The 20014-nt window shown below is 40.0% G+C and overlaps 2 protein-coding genes across 7 annotated transcripts in view; one reads left to right on the forward strand and one right to left on the reverse strand.

Annotated features, from left to right (window-relative positions):
* The window catches only part of TXNDC16 (thioredoxin domain containing 16), a 123186-nt gene extending 105006 nt beyond the window's left edge, over positions 1-18180 (reverse strand). For 3 of the 6 annotated variants that reach the window (XM_049113170.1, XM_049113169.1, XM_049113168.1), the window contains exons 1-6: positions 17950-18180; positions 9097-9209; positions 8193-8431; positions 6809-6891; positions 1550-1623; positions 435-509 (exon numbers count right to left, since the gene is read on the reverse strand). In XM_049113170.1, coding sequence (XP_048969127.1) covers positions 435-509; positions 1550-1623; positions 6809-6891; positions 8193-8431; positions 9097-9116 — 491 coding nt within the window. In that variant the 5' untranslated portion in view covers positions 9117-9209; positions 17950-18180. Of the gene's footprint in view, positions 1-434; positions 510-1549; positions 1624-6808; positions 6892-8192; positions 8500-9096; positions 9216-17949 lie in introns of those variants that run through there. The other 3 variants (XM_035719848.2, XM_049113171.1, XM_025442925.3) reach the window with 2 other exon arrangements.
* A 548-nt stretch (positions 18181-18728) lies between these two features.
* Positions 18729-20014, forward strand: part of GPR137C (G protein-coupled receptor 137C) — a 65156-nt gene continuing 63870 nt past the window's right edge. Inside the window, exon 1 of the mRNA XM_025443222.3 lies at positions 18729-19208. Coding sequence (XP_025299007.1) covers positions 18789-19208 — 420 coding nt within the window. The 5' untranslated portion in view covers positions 18729-18788. The remainder of the gene's footprint in view (positions 19209-20014) is intronic.

A 20014-nucleotide genomic window follows, 5' to 3' on the forward strand; every position in this document is an offset into this window, starting at 1 on the left:
AAACACTAAGACGTGTTCCGGGACTACTGGCGCTGTTTCTGCATCTACTGAGTAGACACAGAACTACAGACCCCAGAAAAATCAAGCTGGGATGAGAAGCATGCCAGATATTTTAAAAATCCCAGTGAGAATAGCAAAGATTAGCTTCTTACCTAGTAAAATCCTTACTCCACAGGTATATTCAAAAGCAAAAGCAATACTATGACCATGTGATTGTGTTCTCTCCTACTTTTTAAACAAAGATGTTTTTGTATCCTTTGCCATTCAAGACATTTTAGATCCTCTACATAGGGAAAAGACAGATCAGTAATTTTGTGTGAAATTAATGCCTACAAATATAATGTTAAAACCCTAAAATATTTTAATGGATTATGATTGCCTAAAATGAAATCGAGATAAATAACAATAAATCAATGAGTACCCCCTGTACTTACAAGAGAACATGGGCAACGATGGCATTCACATCAAACAAGACATCAGTAGGGAATTCTCTAAGTAAGATGTTGCCCCTATTAAAAAAATTTAAAAAGCATTACAGAAATATTTCCTTGGAATTCACTTTTCTTGTCTCTCCAATACGGTAGGTTATAAGTCCTTTGACGTTACAGCCTTGGTATTTATCCATTATCTCATGCACCTACCAGCATGCTGACTGTAAAAAACACACAAATATTTATTGAATATACACTCACTACGTATGTTGACTTTGAAGAGCTTAGGCTCTGGGCTAGGCAAAAAGATTGGGAAAACACATGAGTCTCAACAAGGCGTCCTACCATACTCCCAGTCACATACACATACATTCCCTAAATGAGCTGGGGAGGAGACAAGTAGGAGAGAGAAAGAAGTGTCCTCAGCAGTTGATCTCTGAGGAGAGAGACTCTGCCCCCACTTCTCAGGCCAAATCCCAACAGTTTGAGAAAAAGACTTTGAGAAACCTCAGAGACTAGCAGATCAAAATGCAGGGGAATCTGTAACTGGGACATTGGCAGATCTCTCAAAAATACATTTCCTTCACACCCAAATATGGACATGACAGATCCACTCAAAACACTAAATTTGTTAAGTGCTTACTTTCCCGGCACTTATAGTAGGAGTTTACATAAGAATTCTCACGTAGGGGCAGCCCTAGTGGCACAGCGGTTTAGCGCCGCCTGCAGCTCAGGGCCTGATCCTGCAGACCCTGGATCAAGTTACACATCGGGCTCCCTGCATGGTGCCTGCTTCTCCCTCTGCCTGTGTCTCTGCCTCTCTCTCTGTGTGTGTGTGTGTCTCTATGAATAAATAAATTAAAAATCTTTAAAAAAAAAAAAAAGAATTCTCACGTAATATTCAAAACAAGCCTGTAAGGTAGGTTTTATAGCTATTTTATCTCATTTCATAGATAAGGAAGGTAAAGTGCAGGTAACAAATCTATGACTTAGACTGTTTGCTAAACTTCATATGGCCTTCATTGCATAAAGCTTTATTCTGGCTTAGTGACATTTTATACATTTTAATATTCTAGAAGTAAAGCTTTGTATCTATCACACTCAAAAAAATACTTTACCTGAATAAATATGCTTTCATCAAATCCTTTTCTTTTCCACAGTATCTTGATGTTTCTTCTTTGACACAATTAACCTTTAAAAGATTATATTTAAGGTTTAGAGTATATATCAAAAGGTCAAGTTTCTTGGTTAGAGAAACAAGAAGGAAAATTAAACAGTAGTTTGTCTCCAGGTCAAATTTTTTATTTTACTTTTCTTTCTGATTTATATCCTATAATTGCTCATTTATTCAAGTGCTCAAGGTAACCCAGAGAAAGAAATTGTTTCCACATCTAAGAGTTATATTTAATTATACTTAAGAGTTTACATTTAATTCAAACTTATAGAACAAGTAGGAGGTAACCAGGTAGAAAAGGAAAGAAACAATAAGGCAGGACAAAAAAATCATGAGCAAAAGCCAAGAAGCAGAAGTAAGCTGGGAGCATGAAAGCATCTCAGCATCTGGAATACAGATACTGCTGGTTTCTTATCCAAAATCCATCCTTCATTTTTGTTTTACTAACAGAACTTCCCTAAACACAAGTGCCTCAATGAAAGAATTTTCCAGACGCTCCAACAGCTACAGATGGCCCAATAGTGTTAGAAGTCACTGGGGTTGGATTCCAGACGGTTCTTAAAAGGGAGCTGACTTATACTCTTTTCCCACTTCTTCCTGACAAAAAACAGACAAGGCAGCTGGGGACCAACAGTAATCATGGACCATAAAGCATCTTTAAAGGAGAAACCCTTGCTGAGGATGGTAAAACAAAGAATGAACCTGAGTCATTGATGATGTTAGGGTAGCCATGACAGTCCCTGATAGTTTATAATCTAGACTCTGTGTGAAAAATATAAGGATAATCCTGGCAGCAACATGAAGGTACAATGGAAGGCAAGAGAGCACAAAGATAAGGAAGCAGGTTAAATGAATATGATATCATAAAGGGCAAGGATGACTGGCATCTGAAGTAAAGCAGAAGAGGACAAAAGAATTCAAGAGACTTTTCACCAATCGAGCAAGTAGAACTAGGGAGGAGACTGAGCATATGTATAGAGTATGGGATAGAGGGGGAAGGAAAGAGATGAAGAGAACGAAGAGGTTTTAAGATGGGGCAATGGGTAGCCACCAACAAAACGTAAACTAAGGCTGGCAGAAAAAGAGTTATTTCATTTTGTAAGTTTTTGGTCTTTTTAATGGGTTGAAGATTTTGTGTGTGTTCAATTTAATTTTAATAGAGTTTGAGGGAGCAGAATGACAACTGGCGAAGCTACATTTATTTTCAAAAGCTACAAGAGAATGGACAGTCAAAAAATATTGAGAATAGAGAATTAGAATTAAAAGTCAGAATACAGGAAAAAAAAGTCAGAATACAGCTACAACCAAAAAAGATGGAATGTTAGAAAGAATTTTTAAAAGTCAGAGCATAGGGGATGGCTGACATCACGACAATAGATATTTTTCCATTCATCCCGTGCAACATATATATGAACACCTACCATATGTTAGTCACTCTTCTAGTCACTGGGGGTACAGTTAAGTTCCAAATAAAGATCTTTATCTTTAGAACTTACATTCTAAAAGTAGAGACAGACAATTTTAAAAACTAATTAATATGTAGTGTTAAGTCCCATAAAGAAAAAATAGTAAGGGGATACTGTGTGACAAGACATTTTAGATAGGTAATCAAGGAAGGCTTGGGGGAGAGGGTGGGCCTTGCACAAAGAACAGAAGGAATAGAATGATGCATCTGATTATATAAATGTGTGGAAGAGAGGAATTCTAAGCAGAAAGGGAAATATTTGAAAAGGCCTTTTGGAAATAACACTTCTAGCAGGTTCAGGTAACAAAATGATGACTTGTAGGTGCCAGAAAAAACTGAGAAAGGTAAAGGGATGAAAAATGCAATTAGAGAGGAAGCCAGTGTCCAAAAGAGTGAAGAGTTTCTATTTTATCCTGAATCTCACGGGAAATCTTTCTGAAGGGGTAGCAAAGTGACCTGACACATCTGACTCATGTGTGGAGAAAAGTTTAGTGGGACAAAAGTAAAAGGAGAAAGAAAGGCCAATTATTAGAAGACTACTGTAGTGGGGCAGCCTGAGTGGCTCAGTGCTTTAGTGCTGCCATCAGCCCAGGGCATGATCCTGGGGATCTGGAATCGAATCCCATGTCAGGTTCCCTGCATGGAGCCTGCTTCTCCCTCTGCCTGTGTCTCTGCCTCTCTCTCGCGCGCGCTCTCTCTCTCTGTGTGTGTGTGTGTGTGTGTGTGTGTGTGTGTGTCTCATGAATAAATAAAATCTTAAAAAGAAGAAGAAGAAGACGACAACGACGACGACGACGACTACCGTAGCTTACCAGATGAGAAATGATGAAGGTTTGGATAAGGGGGGGAAGGTCACAGTGGAGGTGAAAGAAGTGGTCAGATTTGGGAAGTTTTGATAATAGAACTTAAAGATTTATTGATGGATTAGTTATGACAAAAATGAAAAATCAAAGATGATTCAAAGGGTTTTTGTTTTAAAATCTGCTTTGAGGTGCACCTGGATGAGTTAGTCCGTTTGTTAAGCGGCTACATTCAGCTCAGATCATGAGCTTGGGGTCCTGGGATCAAGCCATCAGGCTCCCTGCCCAGCAGGCATTCTGTTTCTTCCTCTCCCTCTGCCTCTCATCCTGCTTGTGCTTTCTCTCTCTCTCTCTCAAATAAATAAAATCTTAAAAAAAAAAATCTGCTTCAATACAGTAAAATAGCTACACTAGCTTTCTTTTGGTTATTAATTACATGATACATCTTTTTCCTTCATTTACTTTAAAGATGTCTGAACTCTAAGATACATTTCTAAATAGTACAGAGTTGGGTTTGGTTATTATACTCAGCATGGCGATTTCTGTCTTATCATTTAGTCCAATTTAGATTTTAGGGTTTTTTTCATCTATGTCTGCCTCTTGAAATCTTAACTTTTAAAGACTATCTCAAAATGCTACTGTTTGTCAAGTCTTTCCCAATGCCATACATGACCTTCTGCCCTGACAATTAGATATGAGCTGCCCTTCCTTTAAACTTCAGTGGCATTTTATTTGTATCACAATGATCATGTTCTGCTAATTATTGAAATGAAATGTGAATGTATTTTTTCTCCCCTATTTAGGACCTAAATTCTTCAAGGAAATAGACTGAGTCTTAGTCATATACCTATCTAAGAGACTAAATAAAGTCAGCTCATTTCAATGTCATAAACATTTACCTAGTATCTATTACAGACCAAAGAGTGAGCTAAGTCCTTACTAGAGGCCTGTCTTATTCACCAGTCTCCTTTCCACATAGTTTAGCATCCTCAACTGTAAAATCAAGACCAAGTTTTGTCAGTTCATAAAGGCAAAACCCTGGGCATGAAGCTTAATATTCTATTGTTAGTTAGTTAGTTGATACATGGTTACTAGTTACTAGATAAACAGCAGGACTACCCCTTTTGAATGTCATATCAACCTAGTATTTCATGTGTAAACTGTAGAATTTTATTAAAAGTTCCTCAAAGATGGGCACCATTATCATTCTGGAGTATAATCAGTTGTTCAAAGTCAACAAAGTTACATACGGAATTGACTTAAAAGATTTCCTTAAAGTATTTTGCAGTGATATAATAAGAAGAGATCATTGGTTTTTTCCGCCTGGTTTCTGATATTGTTATTTCCTGAGTGACGGGAGTGCGAGGAATATCTTTTATTCTAGTATTTGGTCTTTAACCCCAGTTTCTTATATAAGAGCTTCTAAGACCTTGGAAACCTCTGCAGTGTTTAAGAGTATCTTTCTGCATGCTAATGAGGTGACTGATCCCTAGGGGCCCCCATATAGCTTTGAGATGGGAGACTGCTCACCAAAAAGACAAACGCATGATTAGAAGGTTGAACTTTCTATCCCACCTCCTATCCTCAGAGCTGGAAATTGAGTTAATCACCAGTGGCCAAAGATTTAATCCATCATGCCCACATAACAGACCCCCATAAAAACCCTAAACAATAGAGCCTGGAGAGCTTTCAGGATGGTGAACACATCCATGTATGGGAGACACTCCAAACTACAAGAGGATAGAAGCTCCTGTACTCAAGACTTCCAGACCTTGCCCTTCCAGACATCTTGTCCATTTGGCTGTTCCAGAGTTCTATCATTTATAATAAACCAGTAATAGTAAAGTGTTCTCTTCATCCTGTGAACCATTCCAGCAAATTATTGAACCCAAGGAGGGAATTGTGAGAGCCCCCAATTTGTAGCTGAGTCAGACAGAAGCTGTAGGTAACCTGGGAATCACTCCTTGTGACTGGCATCGAAGTGGAAGGCAGTCTTATAGGACTTAGTCCTCAACCTGTGAGATCTGGGCTAAGTGGGCAGCTGGTGCTAGAACTTAATGGTGAGGAAAACTCACACCTTTGGTGTCAGAAGTGTTCTCTGGGTTGAGGAAAGAGCTTCCCTTTAATAGTCAAGGTTAGTTAACCTTCCTATGCTTCCCGCCCCAGGAACTCTAACTGCAGGGACTAAGTAGGACAGTGGCCATCTCTCAGAGGTAGAAAGCTAATGAACTAAGAAAGAATAAATGTACACAGAAAGTCAGGTAGATTCTAATCTAAGATAACTTAATAATCATTGGGTTTTAATCATTCAACTTTCTGAGGTACAAATTCTAAGATTAAAGTTAATGAAAAGCTCAGGTAGCTAACTATGATGCATGTGGAGATTTTCCGTAATACTCAATGACAAATTTGAACATTTTTTGAGAAAAAAATTAAATATGTCATTTCAAGTTAGGTTGTTTTGACTTTGTTCTAAAAAAAAGGAAAAATTACAACATAAGCAATTACAAAGACTTAAAAGAACAGACAAGGAAAAATGCTTCAACTACCTCAATTTTGGTAACTTAGTTTGTGCTAATAGAAATTTAGTAAATAGTTGAATGTGGAGATCTATTAAATTTGTCAGGCAAAACAACACAAAAAAGCCTAACTATAGGATTGAAAGCTGAACCATAGCCTCAATAAAACAGTTTACAAAATAAAATAAGTTCTAAGCTAAAGAATTTTGACAGCTTTTTTTCCTTCATGTACCAATTTACCCAATAATCTGGAACTATCTTTCTGCGCTTCTGTTTTTTTCATATAAAAAGGGCAGAAAAATTATTTTTCCAGTTTGGAAAAAGGTGTGAAACATAAGTATATTTAGATACTCAGCCTTCAGTCACACAATTGTCAAATGTTTGTCACTAATAATTTAGTAACAAAAATGTCTTTCTACCTTTGCAACTGAAATTCCATAGTCCTGGAGAGGTGTAACAGCCTCATTCAGTTCTTCAAGAAATATAGAGGTTCTTGGAGAATCTAAAATAAGAAAGGTTTTATGAATGTTTTATGGCTCGCTCCTTAGGAAAGACGAATTTTTAAAATTAAAGCCCAAAGCTGCAAACCATAGATGAAATAGATTAGTTCACCTAACAAGTATACAAAACAAATAATACAGTAAACATACCTATATATATTTATACCCTTATTTCCTATTGCCTCATTATTCTTGACATTTAAGGGCTCCTAGGTGGCTCAGTCATTAGGTGTCTGCTTTCTGCTCAGCTCATGATCCCAGTGTCCTGAGATCAAGTGCCATGTTGGGCTCCCTGCTCAATGCAAAGCTGGCTTCTCCCTCTCCTCCCTGGCTTGTACTCTTGCTGTCACTACCTGTCTCTCTCTCAAATAAATGGATAAAATCTTTAAAAAATAAAGCTAACATTTGGCATTATTTTTCCAAGTTTAATACCATGTACACAACACACATGTACACATGCAAAAAACTTTCAAAATGAGTTTAAAACTTTTTTTATGAGCGAAAGAGAAAACATACATGCAAGTGAGGGGAGGGGCAACGGGAGAGGAAGAGAAACTCAAGCAGGCTCCACACCCAGCATGGAGCCCATCTTGGGGATTGATCTCACAACCCTAAGATCATGACCCGAGCTGAAATCAAGAGTCCCACACTTAACTGACTTAGCCACTCAGGCACCCCTCAAAGTGATTTTAAAAAACTATTTTTCAAACCAGAGTTATAAGAGAGTCAACAGAAATGTGGATTTATTTCACTTACTAATTCCAAGAATAATATTTTTTTTAAGGGATACAGGTTTAATGAGACCATCACAATCTTTAGTTATGTTCAATACTTACACTGGTTAATCAGTATAATTAATGGTACAGCTACAGTAGAGTATTAAACAAAAGCCTTACTAATACTACATTTAAAGTTTTAAAACACTTTAAAAATATTTGTTCACCAAAAATACCAAAAAGCATACTTTCAGAAATGACTAGATGGAAATCAGATGTTATTCTACTAATCATTCATTCTCATCTAGTATTTATTATGGACAAGTCACATGAGTAAATTCATTTAATCCTCACAACAAATTTACAAAGCAAGTATTATTTCCTCATTATAGATGATAAAAACAAAGAGGCTAAGTGACTTGATCAAAATCACACAGTGGCACAATCCGCATTTAAACTCAGGCAGACATATTTTAGTAGCAGCTTTATAGCACATATTAATCCTAACAATAAATTTCCACTGAGAACACTGATTAAATAGCAATAGAAACATCACAAAAATCATGTAGAATATAAAAAGTACTCACCAGCTTGACAAAAATAAGCTAAGGAAGCTTTTCCTGGTTGCAATGTACTGAAATATTTCTGAGGACTCAGTTCTGATAGAGAGTCTACTGCTGACTTATAAAAAATGCACATTATGACAAAAGAGATGCCAACTCTAAATATATTGAAACTGGAAGACATCATCAGCTGTAGTTGTACAGAGGCAGGAGATTTTTCTCTGTTTTGTTCAGTGTTGTGGTCCTGTTGCCTAGGATAATACCTAGGAAGAGTAGGTGTTTAACAAAGTTTTGCTGAATAAATTTGTTAAACAAATGAATGAAGTAAAATCTGCAAAAAATAATAATATAAGGCATTACTTATATATTTGATTTTTGCCAGTACTTTCCTATTTCCTTCTATTAAACAATTGAGAGGGATATATAAGATGACATTAATTTAATAATACTATTGATTTTTGATACTTCCAAAAGACATGAAGGATATCTAGAAAGTACAATACGAAATACTTAAGTTTAAAAGATATTTACTAGAGTATGTTAATTGTCATTTTTAAGGGTTCTAAAATTAATTCTCAAACATTATTCAATTCTTGTTTTAAATTGGGCATTTTAACTTTCTCTACCTAGAACAGATTTACAATCAATACTCAAGTAGTTATTTAATACCATTAATAGGGGAGTGAGACATCCAAAATCTATGTCTACCATGTTTACATCCTTTTTACTTTAAATTCCCTAGAAGATAGCTATTAAAACTACTTAAGAACATTCCTTCTAAATATACTTTTAATACATGACTTAGACTTATTTATGCAGCTTAGAAATTCAAGTATCTTTATCAAACCATATTTTAATTCAACTCTATCTTCTGAACTCGGATCTGTTTTAGATATCCTCCTCTCATCTTCTTTCATGCTGTACTTACTTCCATGCTATCCTCTGCATCTGTTGTCAATTCCTCGTCTTCTGTTTTTGCTACTTTCAAATTTCTCTTGAACAATTTCTTCTTTCAGGAAGTTTTTCTACTGATGATCTATACTACCTAAGTTTAAAAGAAGATAGTTGGGGAAAGTTAGTATAAATATATCATAATTCTAGAAGGTAAAGACATACATACCAGCATAGGTAAGAATTTCAATTTTTAAAAATTTTAAATAGAACCCCTATCTTTCAAACAAAAGATCACAATCACAAAACAGAAAACAAAAAAAATAGCTAAAAATTACTCATAAGGAGAGGGTAGACTTTCTCAAAGATTAAAATGATAAAAGAATAAAAAATTAAGGGAAAATTATACTAAATTGGACATTTATTTCACTCTTAATCTTATCAGTAAGCATATAACATCTCTCAAGAAGCAGGTATTCCTTAAAAAGGAACTACTTACTCATTAATTACTTCTTAGCATTTTTTTTATTAGAGCTATTTTATATCAGTGAACAAATGTGCCATTGATAGTTAATAATGAACCAAGAGTTCAAAAACTCAAGTAGAATGAGTGAGGACTGTGAGTATATATAAAAAAGTCATTTTAATGATATAATTAAGGGGTATCCTCAACATTAACACTGATTACACATTATAGCCATTTTAAACCAGTGTGTTTTATAGCCACTTTATACTAATGGGAACGGTTTAAAATAGGTCATTCAATATTTTCTTTATTAGGGGGTAGGATGGGAAATGCATGCATCCTGAGGCTAAGGGAATAACCATGTAACATTTGTTACTATATAAAATAGCTAAAATGTAATGAAAAGATAAACTTTTTAAATAAAAGTGCATTTGAACAATTCCAGTATAAATATAACTTTGACTGGGCTTCTGGTTACAATTCAATTATTTAACACTGAATTGGACAGTAGGGTTAACATATGATTCTTTCACCATATGATGGGTTTTGTAGCAGCAAAAAGTCTAACTGCATATTCAGTGCTACAATACTTTCCCACACTTATCTCATTGGACAAATGAAATTATAGATGTGAAAGTACTATGCATTTGATCAATTAGAGATGTTAATGATTATTCTTACATACATACTTTCAGGTATAGGAACTTATTAGTAACTATAACCTTTGCAGTTTGTTCCATCTTTGATAAATTTGATTATCTAAGGAATTACATAAGGTAGAGAAGATTGCATGGGTCAGCCAGAAATAGAATTTGCATGGTTGTAATAAAATAAACACTGAATAATGATTTAACCAAATTCAAGACAACCACAGTTCAGAGGATGGAGAGGCAGAAAATAAGGGAACACACAGAGTGGGAAAAGAGCTAAATCTTCACTTTCACAAAACCAAAAGCCAAGTATATTAGAAATAGGAAGATCAATACCAAAAGAAACAGGGAGCAATTGAAATAACTGCCTCTAAGGAATAAGAAATTGCAAGAGGAGGATACCAAGAGGACTTCTGAAATTTTATATAGAACCATCTGACTCTTTAAATAGTATACCTTTTCATTTTTATTTAAAGTTAAAGTCATTCTATTTGGACTACATCAAAATAAAAAGCTCTGCACAGCAGAGGAAACAACCAACAAAGCTAAAAGACAAACTACTAAATGGAAGAAGATATTTGCAAATGACGTATCTGAAGAAGTGTTAGTATCCAAAGCATATAAAGAACTTAACATCAAAAAAGCATGCATCCAATTTAAAAACAGGTAGAAGACATGAATACACATTTCTCCAAAGAGGACATACAGATGGCTGACAAACACTTCAAAATATGCTCAACATCACTCATCATCAGAGAAATGCAAATCAAAACCACAAGGAGATATCACCTCACACCTGTCAGAATAGCTAAAATCAAAAGCTTAAGAAACAAGTTTTGACAAGAATATGGAGAAAAAGGAACCCTCATGCACTGTTGGTGGAAATGCAAAGTGATACAGCCACCATGGAAAACAGTATGGAGGGGATCCCTGGGTGGCTCAGCAGTTTAGCACCTGCCTTCAGCCCAGGGTGTGATCCTGGAGTCCTGGGATCAAGTCCCACATCGGGTTCCCTGCATGGAGCCTGCTTCTCCCTCTGCCTCATTATCTCTCTCTCTCTCTCTCTCTCTCTCTCTCTCTCATGAATAAATAAAGTCTTTAAAAAAAAAAACAGTATGGAAGTTCCCCCAAAAATTAAAAATATAACTATGTTGTGATCCAGTAATTACACTACTATTTACCCAAAGAATACAAAAACACTAATTCAAAAGGATTTTTATACACACTTTTGTTTTTTGCAGAATTATTTGCAATAGCCAAATTATGGAAGCAGCCTAAGTGTCCATCGCTAGATACAAGGATAAATAAGACATAGTATATATGCAATGAAATATTATTCAGCCATAAAAGGAATGAAATCTTGCCATTTGCAACAACGATAGATCTAGAGGGTATAATGCTAAGTGAAATAAGTCAGAGAAAGACAAATACCATATGATTTCAATCAAATGTGGAATTTAAGAAACAAAACCAATGAACAAAGGAAAAGAGAGAGAAAGCAAAAAACACCCTCTTAACTATAGAGGGTTACCAAAGGAAAAGTGGGTTGAGAGGGATAGGTGAGACAGATGAAAGGGATTAAGAATTAAGAGTACACTTCTCTTGGGGCACCTGGATGGCTCACTCTAACTTAGTTTTGGCTCTTGTGATCTCAGGATCCTGGGATTGAGCCTTGCAATGGGCTCCATGTTAAGCAGGGAATCTGCTTAAGGATTCTTCCTCTCCATCTCCCTCTGCCCCTCCCCAAGCTTGAGTGTACACTCTCTCTTTCTCGCTCTCTCAAATAAATAAATCTTAAAAATAACAGGGTACATTTCTCTTGATGAGCACTGAGTAATATATGGAATTGCTGAATCATTGTATCATACACCTGAAACTAATACAACATTGTATGTTAACTACACTGGAATTACAAATATAAATAAAAATTAAAGTTATTATTTGTATGTAATCAAATTTTCCATAGTTTCTACTCATATTAACCCAACCTATCCCTGTAGGGCCACAGAAGAATGTTCATTTCACATGCATGAAAAATAAAATGCATTTGCCTAGAGACATGTTGTCCATATAAAAATATTTTCAGGGGCGTCTGGATGGCTCAGTCAGTTAAGCATCTGCCTTCGGCTAAGGTCATGATCCCAAGGTCCTGGGATCAAGCCCCACATCAGGCTCCCTTCTCTTCAGGGAACCTACTTCTCCCTCTCCCTTTGCTGCTCCGTCTGCTAATGCTTGCTTGCTTGCTTGCTCTTTCTCTCTCTCTCTCTCTCTCTCTCTCCCCCTCTCTCTCTGTCAAATAAATAAATAAAATCCCTAAAAGATATATATTTAAAGAGAAGGGAAGTATAAGTGGGAAAGGGTGGAGAATGAGAACACCAGTCAGAACAGAGTAAAAACAAATATACAGAAGGTACTCGGTGATTTTTTTCCCTTTGGTAAGTAGAAAATAGAATAAAAAACAATACTTAATGATTCAAAATCTAAATCTCAACAAAGAGAGGAGTACCTTGGGAGAAATGTGACCTCGGTACTTTGGTATAGTAGTAGTTCATTGGTATGGGGTATATATAGTTCCAGTTCTGCTGTAGAAGGCAGGATTACACTTAACTTCCTACCTCCCACTTGTAGTAAATTAATTGTGGCTGCCAGGTGACTTACTCTGGCCAATAAAATGTTAGCAAAAGTAGCATGTCTCTTTCAGACAACAGTTTATCAGCTAGCATGTGGTAGGGCAGGCCGTATTTTCTTCTCACACAGGCATTAAAATTGCTCATCTGGTGGCTATTCCTAGAATGAGCACAACACAGAGAATGGAAGACATACACCAGTCTGATATGCAAGGAGCATGTAACATGAGAGGAAATCCATCTTTCTGTCATAAGCCACTGAGATTTGAGGGCTTCTTATGGCAGCATAATCTAGTTTACCCTCACTAGTATACAAACTAGAATGAGGTGCCACCTTAACAAGAACCCCAAAATACTGGCTCAGAAGCCACGGAGCAAGAACTTAATCAGGACAGACTGGAGTTTGGCAATCCACATTAAGGAGTGACAAAACATTTGGTAAAACTGTTAACCACAATCATTTGAAGGTGACATATACCTCATGAATTTGTAATGAGCAGTTACCCCAGTGTGGTACGGCTAATGAACTTATTTATGGCCCTAATAGAAGAGGCTTATAGATAGGAGGTGAGGCACCGAATGATAGTTGCTGTTGGTTATGTTTAATAAGGAGTTCAAAGAAAGGTACTCAAAGGACCACTGCCATCCAAGAGACTAACTGTTTAAAACTTAAACAGTCCTTTAGACCCCACCCTTCTATCATTAGGAAGCAAGCTGACAAAACTGCTCAGCCATATTCTCCAAAGCCAACTTCAGGTGTGGCCAAGGATAATAAACATGGAAGGACGTCTTGCAGAGTAATGCCAAGGACCATGGAGAACTATGCCCTAGGGCATGTGCCAGAATACGAACTGTTTGTTACTGGTCCAAAATAATCAGATAAACACAGAAATTGAGTGTAAATGTCAAAAATCTATTATAGCTCATTTTACATGGTAATTTTCTGTCTGTTGAATCTAAAAATTTTTTAATTGGGTTTATCATTTGTTATGTGTTTTCATTCCATTTTTATTATAATTCATTTTTACTGTAACAAAATTCAAATTTAGATTTTGAATCATTAAAAAAAAACAATATCTGGTCATTCATGACAGTTTGAGAAGCACTGACCTACAGAACACAGTGAACAGAACAGGAGCCCTAGCAATACCTGCCCAGTGAGATTTCAAAACTCCTACAGACTAGAGTCTGTGTATAGTCTTCCATTCTTCCCCTCTCCAAATGGGTACACTTATTATAGTTATTTGTCCCTACACTACTCTATGTATTCAACTGGGGGTGGGAGACAGAGAACTTATAATGTCCAGACTGATAAGAGATTAGCACTACTGGACATTAATCAGAAATCCTGGACTTTGAGTCTGACACAGTGACTGGATGAGATTTGGGGGTTATGTCTACTGGGAAGGGCCAACAATGAACTATATGCAAGGAGAGTATCGGTTCACAAAAAGGGTGGACTGTTTAAATGTTTCTAGTTCTCCACACCTGTTAAAATTGTACTTCCCCACTTCCTTGAATTTGGTATAGCCATGACTTGACTGACTTGACATTTCATGACAATGAAATGCGTGATGACACATGTTACTTCCAAGAGTTTTCAAAGTCGACATATTTTCATGCCTCGCAACACACTTCCTTTCTGCTGTGATGAATGATAACACTCAAAATAAAGCCTTCTCTGTTGAACCAAGTCTCAGAAAAAGAACAACATGGGGAAAAACTCCCGGCTAATCAAGAGTGAACATAAATTAAACACTGTTGTGTTAAACCTCTTAAAGTTTCAGGGTTGTTATTACAGTATAACCCAGCCTAGCCTTACTGGTTTTAATAACAGCCAAGAGGAGAGTGACTTGAACATAAATACATATACTGGATTTTTAAAGCACTAAATATCAAAGAATTAACAGGAAACTGACTCAATTTCACTGTAGGACAATTCTAAAAGGGAAGAGAACTCTTGCAAATGCAACTGACTATAACCACAACAGGTGCCGACACCAAAATAGGGAAGTCATAGGCAAATGTCTTCCAATACTACACACATACATCACCCAACTACATGCAGACTCATACTGAGCCTGGAGAGGGCTCTCAACTTGTTGGTATAATGCTCCTTGTCAGCACTAATAGAGTTGGTATGCAAGATGTAACTTTTGCCTTATCCCTAAACTCTAAACAAGAATGCCTGCACAGTTCATTTAAAAGTTGATAGGGGCAGGGCGCCTCGGTGGCCCAGTGGTTGAGTATCTGCCTTTGGCTCAGGTAGTGATCCCAGGAAGGATCCAGTCCTGCAGCAGGCTCCCTGTAGAGGAGCCTGCTCTCCCTGTAGAGAGCTTCTCTCTCTGCCTATGTCTCTGCCTCTCTCACTCTGTGTGTTTCTCATGAATAAATAAAATCTTAAAAAAAAAAATAGTTGGTAGGGGCACCAACTGAGGGTAGCTCAGTCGGTTAAATATCTGACTCTTGATCTTAGGTCTTGATCTCAGGGTAATGAGTTTAAGCTCCACATTGGGCTCCATGCTTGGCGTGGAGACTACTTAAAAAAAAAAAAAAAGGAAAAGATGTGTGACATTTAACTAAGGGCAAATACAAGAGGGTGACAAACACTGGGAATTGGAACAATGAGGCTATAGTACAAAAAGAGTTAAAGCTTGCAAATTAAAGACTAAATAAAATGCAACAAAATTCTGGAGCACCTGGGTGGCTTAGTTGGTTAAGTGTCCGACTCTTGATCTCAGCTCAGGTCTTGATGTCAGGGTTGTGAGTTTGGCCCTACATTAGGCTCCATGCCCCGTGGGGAGCCTACTTAAAAAAATAAACAAATAACTAAATAAAGGCAACAAAATTTTGTTCAGCACCAAAATACTGAGGGTCCCCAGAGGGCAATGAGGAGAAAGAATTTTCAACAGAAAAACATTTATCTTCCAGCTAGTGAGGGGAGAGGGAAGGATCTGCCTTCATGTGTTCCACAGCTGGAGGAGCTGGTAACTCTCTACAGTTAGAACAATCTCATTTGGGGCTTGGGTCCTATTTATAATATCACTTGGCAAACAGCTCTTCTACTTTTAAATGTTTGGAAGACCAGTGTGCTAGAGTAATGTACCCTCCTAGAACAATATTCAACCATTGTGCATTTGGACACATTTCAAATTTTAGAATACCAAGCAGCAAGCTTTTCTAGAAGACCTTGGTTAGTTTCCTCTTTATAGACTTAAATTTCCCTTACAATTAACCACAAAACTAAAAGTTTTCCCTCTCAAGAAAAAAGAGGAAATGAACAACTGTAAACATTAAGCAAATTATAGCAAACTCTGTGGGCATCGTTCTCTGGGAAAAGGCACATTTCATATTTTGCAACAAATGGGGCATATAATGCTTACGAACGTCCTGTAAGAACATTCTGGCAAAAATTAGCTTACAGTTTAATGCTGCTACTGGAGAAAACCTGCTCACTGAACCAGTTTCAAATAAAATGTTGATTAGATATCATCAAAGTTTATCATTTAAGTCTGGATGGAGGCAATAAAAGGAGTCAACATCTCTCTACTTCAAAGCCCCTTCAAGGCAATGGAGCAAAATCCTCTATCTGTATCCCTCGTGCCCCCCCTCAAAAAAAGAAGGGGAAGAGCGATAGCTATCTGGACTTGCTCTGAAATGAAAAATTTCACAAGCAAAGACCTAAAACTAGTATGGATACTCTCCAGATGTTGTTTACTATGAGTAGAGAATATAGGAGAAAAAGAAAAACCAGTTCATGGTAAAAATCTATTCGTGAAATGAAACAAGTACCTCATCATTATGGAAAATACAAAAATAGGCATGTCAGGGAACAGGAGGTTCCCCTGATTTTGATGAGTGCCAAAAATCACAGAACTCCGAGTTCATGCTTAAGCACGTAACTGCTTAACTCACTTTAACTCACTGCTGCCACAAGCACTCACTCCATCCCTTTTCAAAAAGAAATGTGTACTGCCCTAACCACATTCTCTAAAAAATCTATGAGGTAAATCTCATAAATTTCAAAAAAAAAAAAAAAAAAGTGATTCTTCTTTGTTAATGTTGGATCAGAGCCATGAACTTCTTTCAGAAAGTTGTACCCTGCTCTAGGCTGCACTGTACAACCTGCTCAGCTGAATGTTTCATCTGAGAGATCCACGCAACTGTGCCAGGCCTAAACATCACATTTTGTCACTATACCTGTAAAGAACCCAAAACACACCAGTATCTGACAGGGGGACCACTGTCCCAGAATCTGGAGTACAGAGTAGACTTTAAAGTTCCCTATGGATCACTTAGCTAGGAAAAAAGACAGCAAAACTCTTCCTACACAAAGCATTAGGCAAAGGATGGCAAGTTAGGGAAGGCTGTCTTGGTTGCACCAGTAAATGTAGCAGTATCTTTCAAAAGGATACGGACTTTGTGATGTGCCACTCATTCTAAGAACACAGATGGTTTTCTCATCATTTTTCGTTACTTCGCTCATTTTATTACCAAACACTTAAAAAGGAAACAAATCAGCAAATGTCGTCGGTCCGATACACGCTGGAAGATCTATTCCTCACTTATTTACAGCAATAGCATAATATAGCATTTGTTTTGTACCTCTCGGAGCCCCAGGAAGGGCGCCACCATCCACCAATACAGGACCAAGGCTTGAAGGAATACATGTGGAATTTAAGGAGTACAAACTGTTCTGCTTCTTTCTCCCTCGACATTCCTCAGGCTTACAGTTCTTTTTTCCCTAAACTTATGCCCAGGGCATCCTTCCAAATTCTAAGTTTCAAAGACCCACATTCCTCCTCTTTACATCTCATCTGGACATCCATCTCATCCTAATACCGCCTCGTCCTCTAAGAGAGATTTCCCCAAGGAAGAATTTTGCTTAAGGTGTCAGTTCATCCTTCTCTCTAAGAGAGGATGCTCTCTCCCTCACGTTTTTCTCGCCCTCTCAGGCTGGGGGGGGGGGGGGGGGGAACAAAGAAGAAGAAGAAGAAGAAGAAAGCAAAATGCCCCTCAGAAGATGCAGGTGAGGCCCCTTTTAACCCAAACTCCAGAGTTCACTGGCGGGGCACAGCCGCCAGGCTGAATCCCCATCCCTGCAGGCAGAAACCACAGCCCCTCGACTGAAGGACCCGCGCGGCCACCTACCTGCCCAAGACCTGCGGGCAAGATCTAGTCAGAGGAAGCCAGAAGGTTCCCGCGGCCGACGGTTCCCGCCTCGCGAAGGAGAAGCAGAAGGCGGGGCCGAGTCTCGCCGGAGGGTAGCGGCGAGCAGCCGCGCCTACCTGCTAGGGCGCAGCACTCCCGCCCTCCGCGCCCGCGGCCACCACCGCACAGCGGGGTCGGCCTGCGAGCGAAAAAACAACCCCGAGGCTCCGCCTTCTCCTCGTGCTCCCTACGTGCGGCCTCTCCAGCCAATGGGAAGCGCAGGGGGCGGAGCGAGAGCCGCCCCAGCTGACGGGCGACCACCGAGTCCTCCCGCCGGCGCGAGCGGGCCGTGCAGTTGCTGGGCCAATCGGCAGTGTGGGTGGGAAGTGAAGGGGAGGGAGAAAGTGAGGCAAGCGGCTGTCCAATCAGATCCGGCAGCCTTCGAGCGACAGGTCCCGTGGCCCGTGGCCTTCCGAGCGCGGCGCGCAGGGGGCGTGCCCGCCCGGGCCAATCGGCGCGAGCCCACGGTGCGGAGCGAGCGCCTCAAATGCTCGGGTTTCTCAGCTGATTGTCTCCAGCCGAGAGTTGTTTTTTGCAGCTACCGAGCCGAGCCGCAGCAGGAGGAGCCGAGACCCCCGGGGGGGGCGGGGAGAGGAGGCGGGGTCCGGGGAGCCGCGGCTGCTCTGCGCGGGGCTCCGGGTCCTGTCACGGCGCTTCCTGGGGTCGGAGGTTGGGGTGGGTGGGGGGTAAGGGGGAAATCTTTCTCCCCCTCGACGGCGGCTCCGAGTCCGGCCCCTTCCTTCCCGCGCTCTCTCGTCCGGCCCCCAGCCCCCTCATGAGGGTGTCCGTGCCGGGTCCGGCGGCCGGCCGCGAGCCCTCGACGCCCGGGGGCGGAGGCGGAGGCGCCGTCGCTGCTGCCTCAGGCGCCGCGGTGCCGGGCTCGGTGCAGTTGGCGCTGAGCATCCTGCACGCCCTGCTCTACGCCGCGCTCTTCGCCTTTGCCTACCTGCAGCTGTGGCGGCTGCTCCTGTACCGGGAGCGGCGGCTGAGTTACCAGAGCCTCTGCCTCTTCCTCTGTCTCCTGTGGGCAGCGCTCAGGACCACCCTCTTCTCCGCCGCCTTCTCGCTCAGCGGCTCCCTGCCCCTGCTCCGGCCGCCCGCTCACCTGCACTTCTTCCCCCACTGGCTGCTCTACTGCTTCCCCTCCTGTCTCCAGTTCTCCACGCTCTGTCTCCTCAACCTCTACCTGGCGGAGGTAAGGCGGGAGGACCGGCAAGCGGGGCCGGGCGGGTGAGCGGGGCTGCCGCGATCAACTCGGGCTGAGGACCGGGAAGGGGGCGGGGGGGGGGAGGGGGCCGGCTATGAGGCGGACCTGAGAGCAGCTTGGGGAAACTGAGGCACGCCTGGAGTGTGCGCGCGTATGCTCGCCCTAAACTTAAGCGGTAGATTGACTCGGTTTTTGAGAGGCTGGCGGGGTTGGGTGAGTGAGAGTGCGGGCTCTGACAACTTACGACAGGACAACCCTTTGTTCGGTGTTTTGGCCCCCCAAGGTAAGGTGTTGGTGGCAGCAACAAAGTGGCATCGCAAGAAGTAGCAGCCCCGGTAGCTCTGCTGAAGCTGAACTGTGTTGAGAGAGGTTGGATGCTGAGGTAGCAGCAGCTCTGCTGAAGCTGGACTGCTGCCAGCCATTACGTCACCAGGCAGAGCTGTTCCTCTGCTATTGTTGCTGCGTTTCTTTTATTAGAAGCTTATATTCCCTCCTGCATCTCCTTTCCTGTGGCTCGATAAGCCTCACACAGATTCCGTTCGATAGTTCCCCAGCAGGGTTAATGATCGATAACCAAAGCCGAGGGTCAGTATAAAGACCTCCATAAAGCTCTTAATGTTTGCCCCACTTGCTCCAAGCTTTAGCTATTTATCCTACCTCTTACAGCCTAGTGGTTTGTTTTTTTTTTTTTTTTTTTTTTTTGGAGCTAATTAAGATAGAAAATACTAGCTTAACCTGTGACTATTGCAGAAACAAACCACCAAACTGTTTTTGCAATAACTTGCTTAATAGCT

The sequence above is a fragment of the Canis lupus genome, chromosome 8, assembly GCF_003254725.2.
Source record: "Canis lupus dingo isolate Sandy chromosome 8, ASM325472v2, whole genome shotgun sequence".
Classification (NCBI taxonomy): Eukaryota; Metazoa; Chordata; class Mammalia; order Carnivora; family Canidae; genus Canis; species Canis lupus.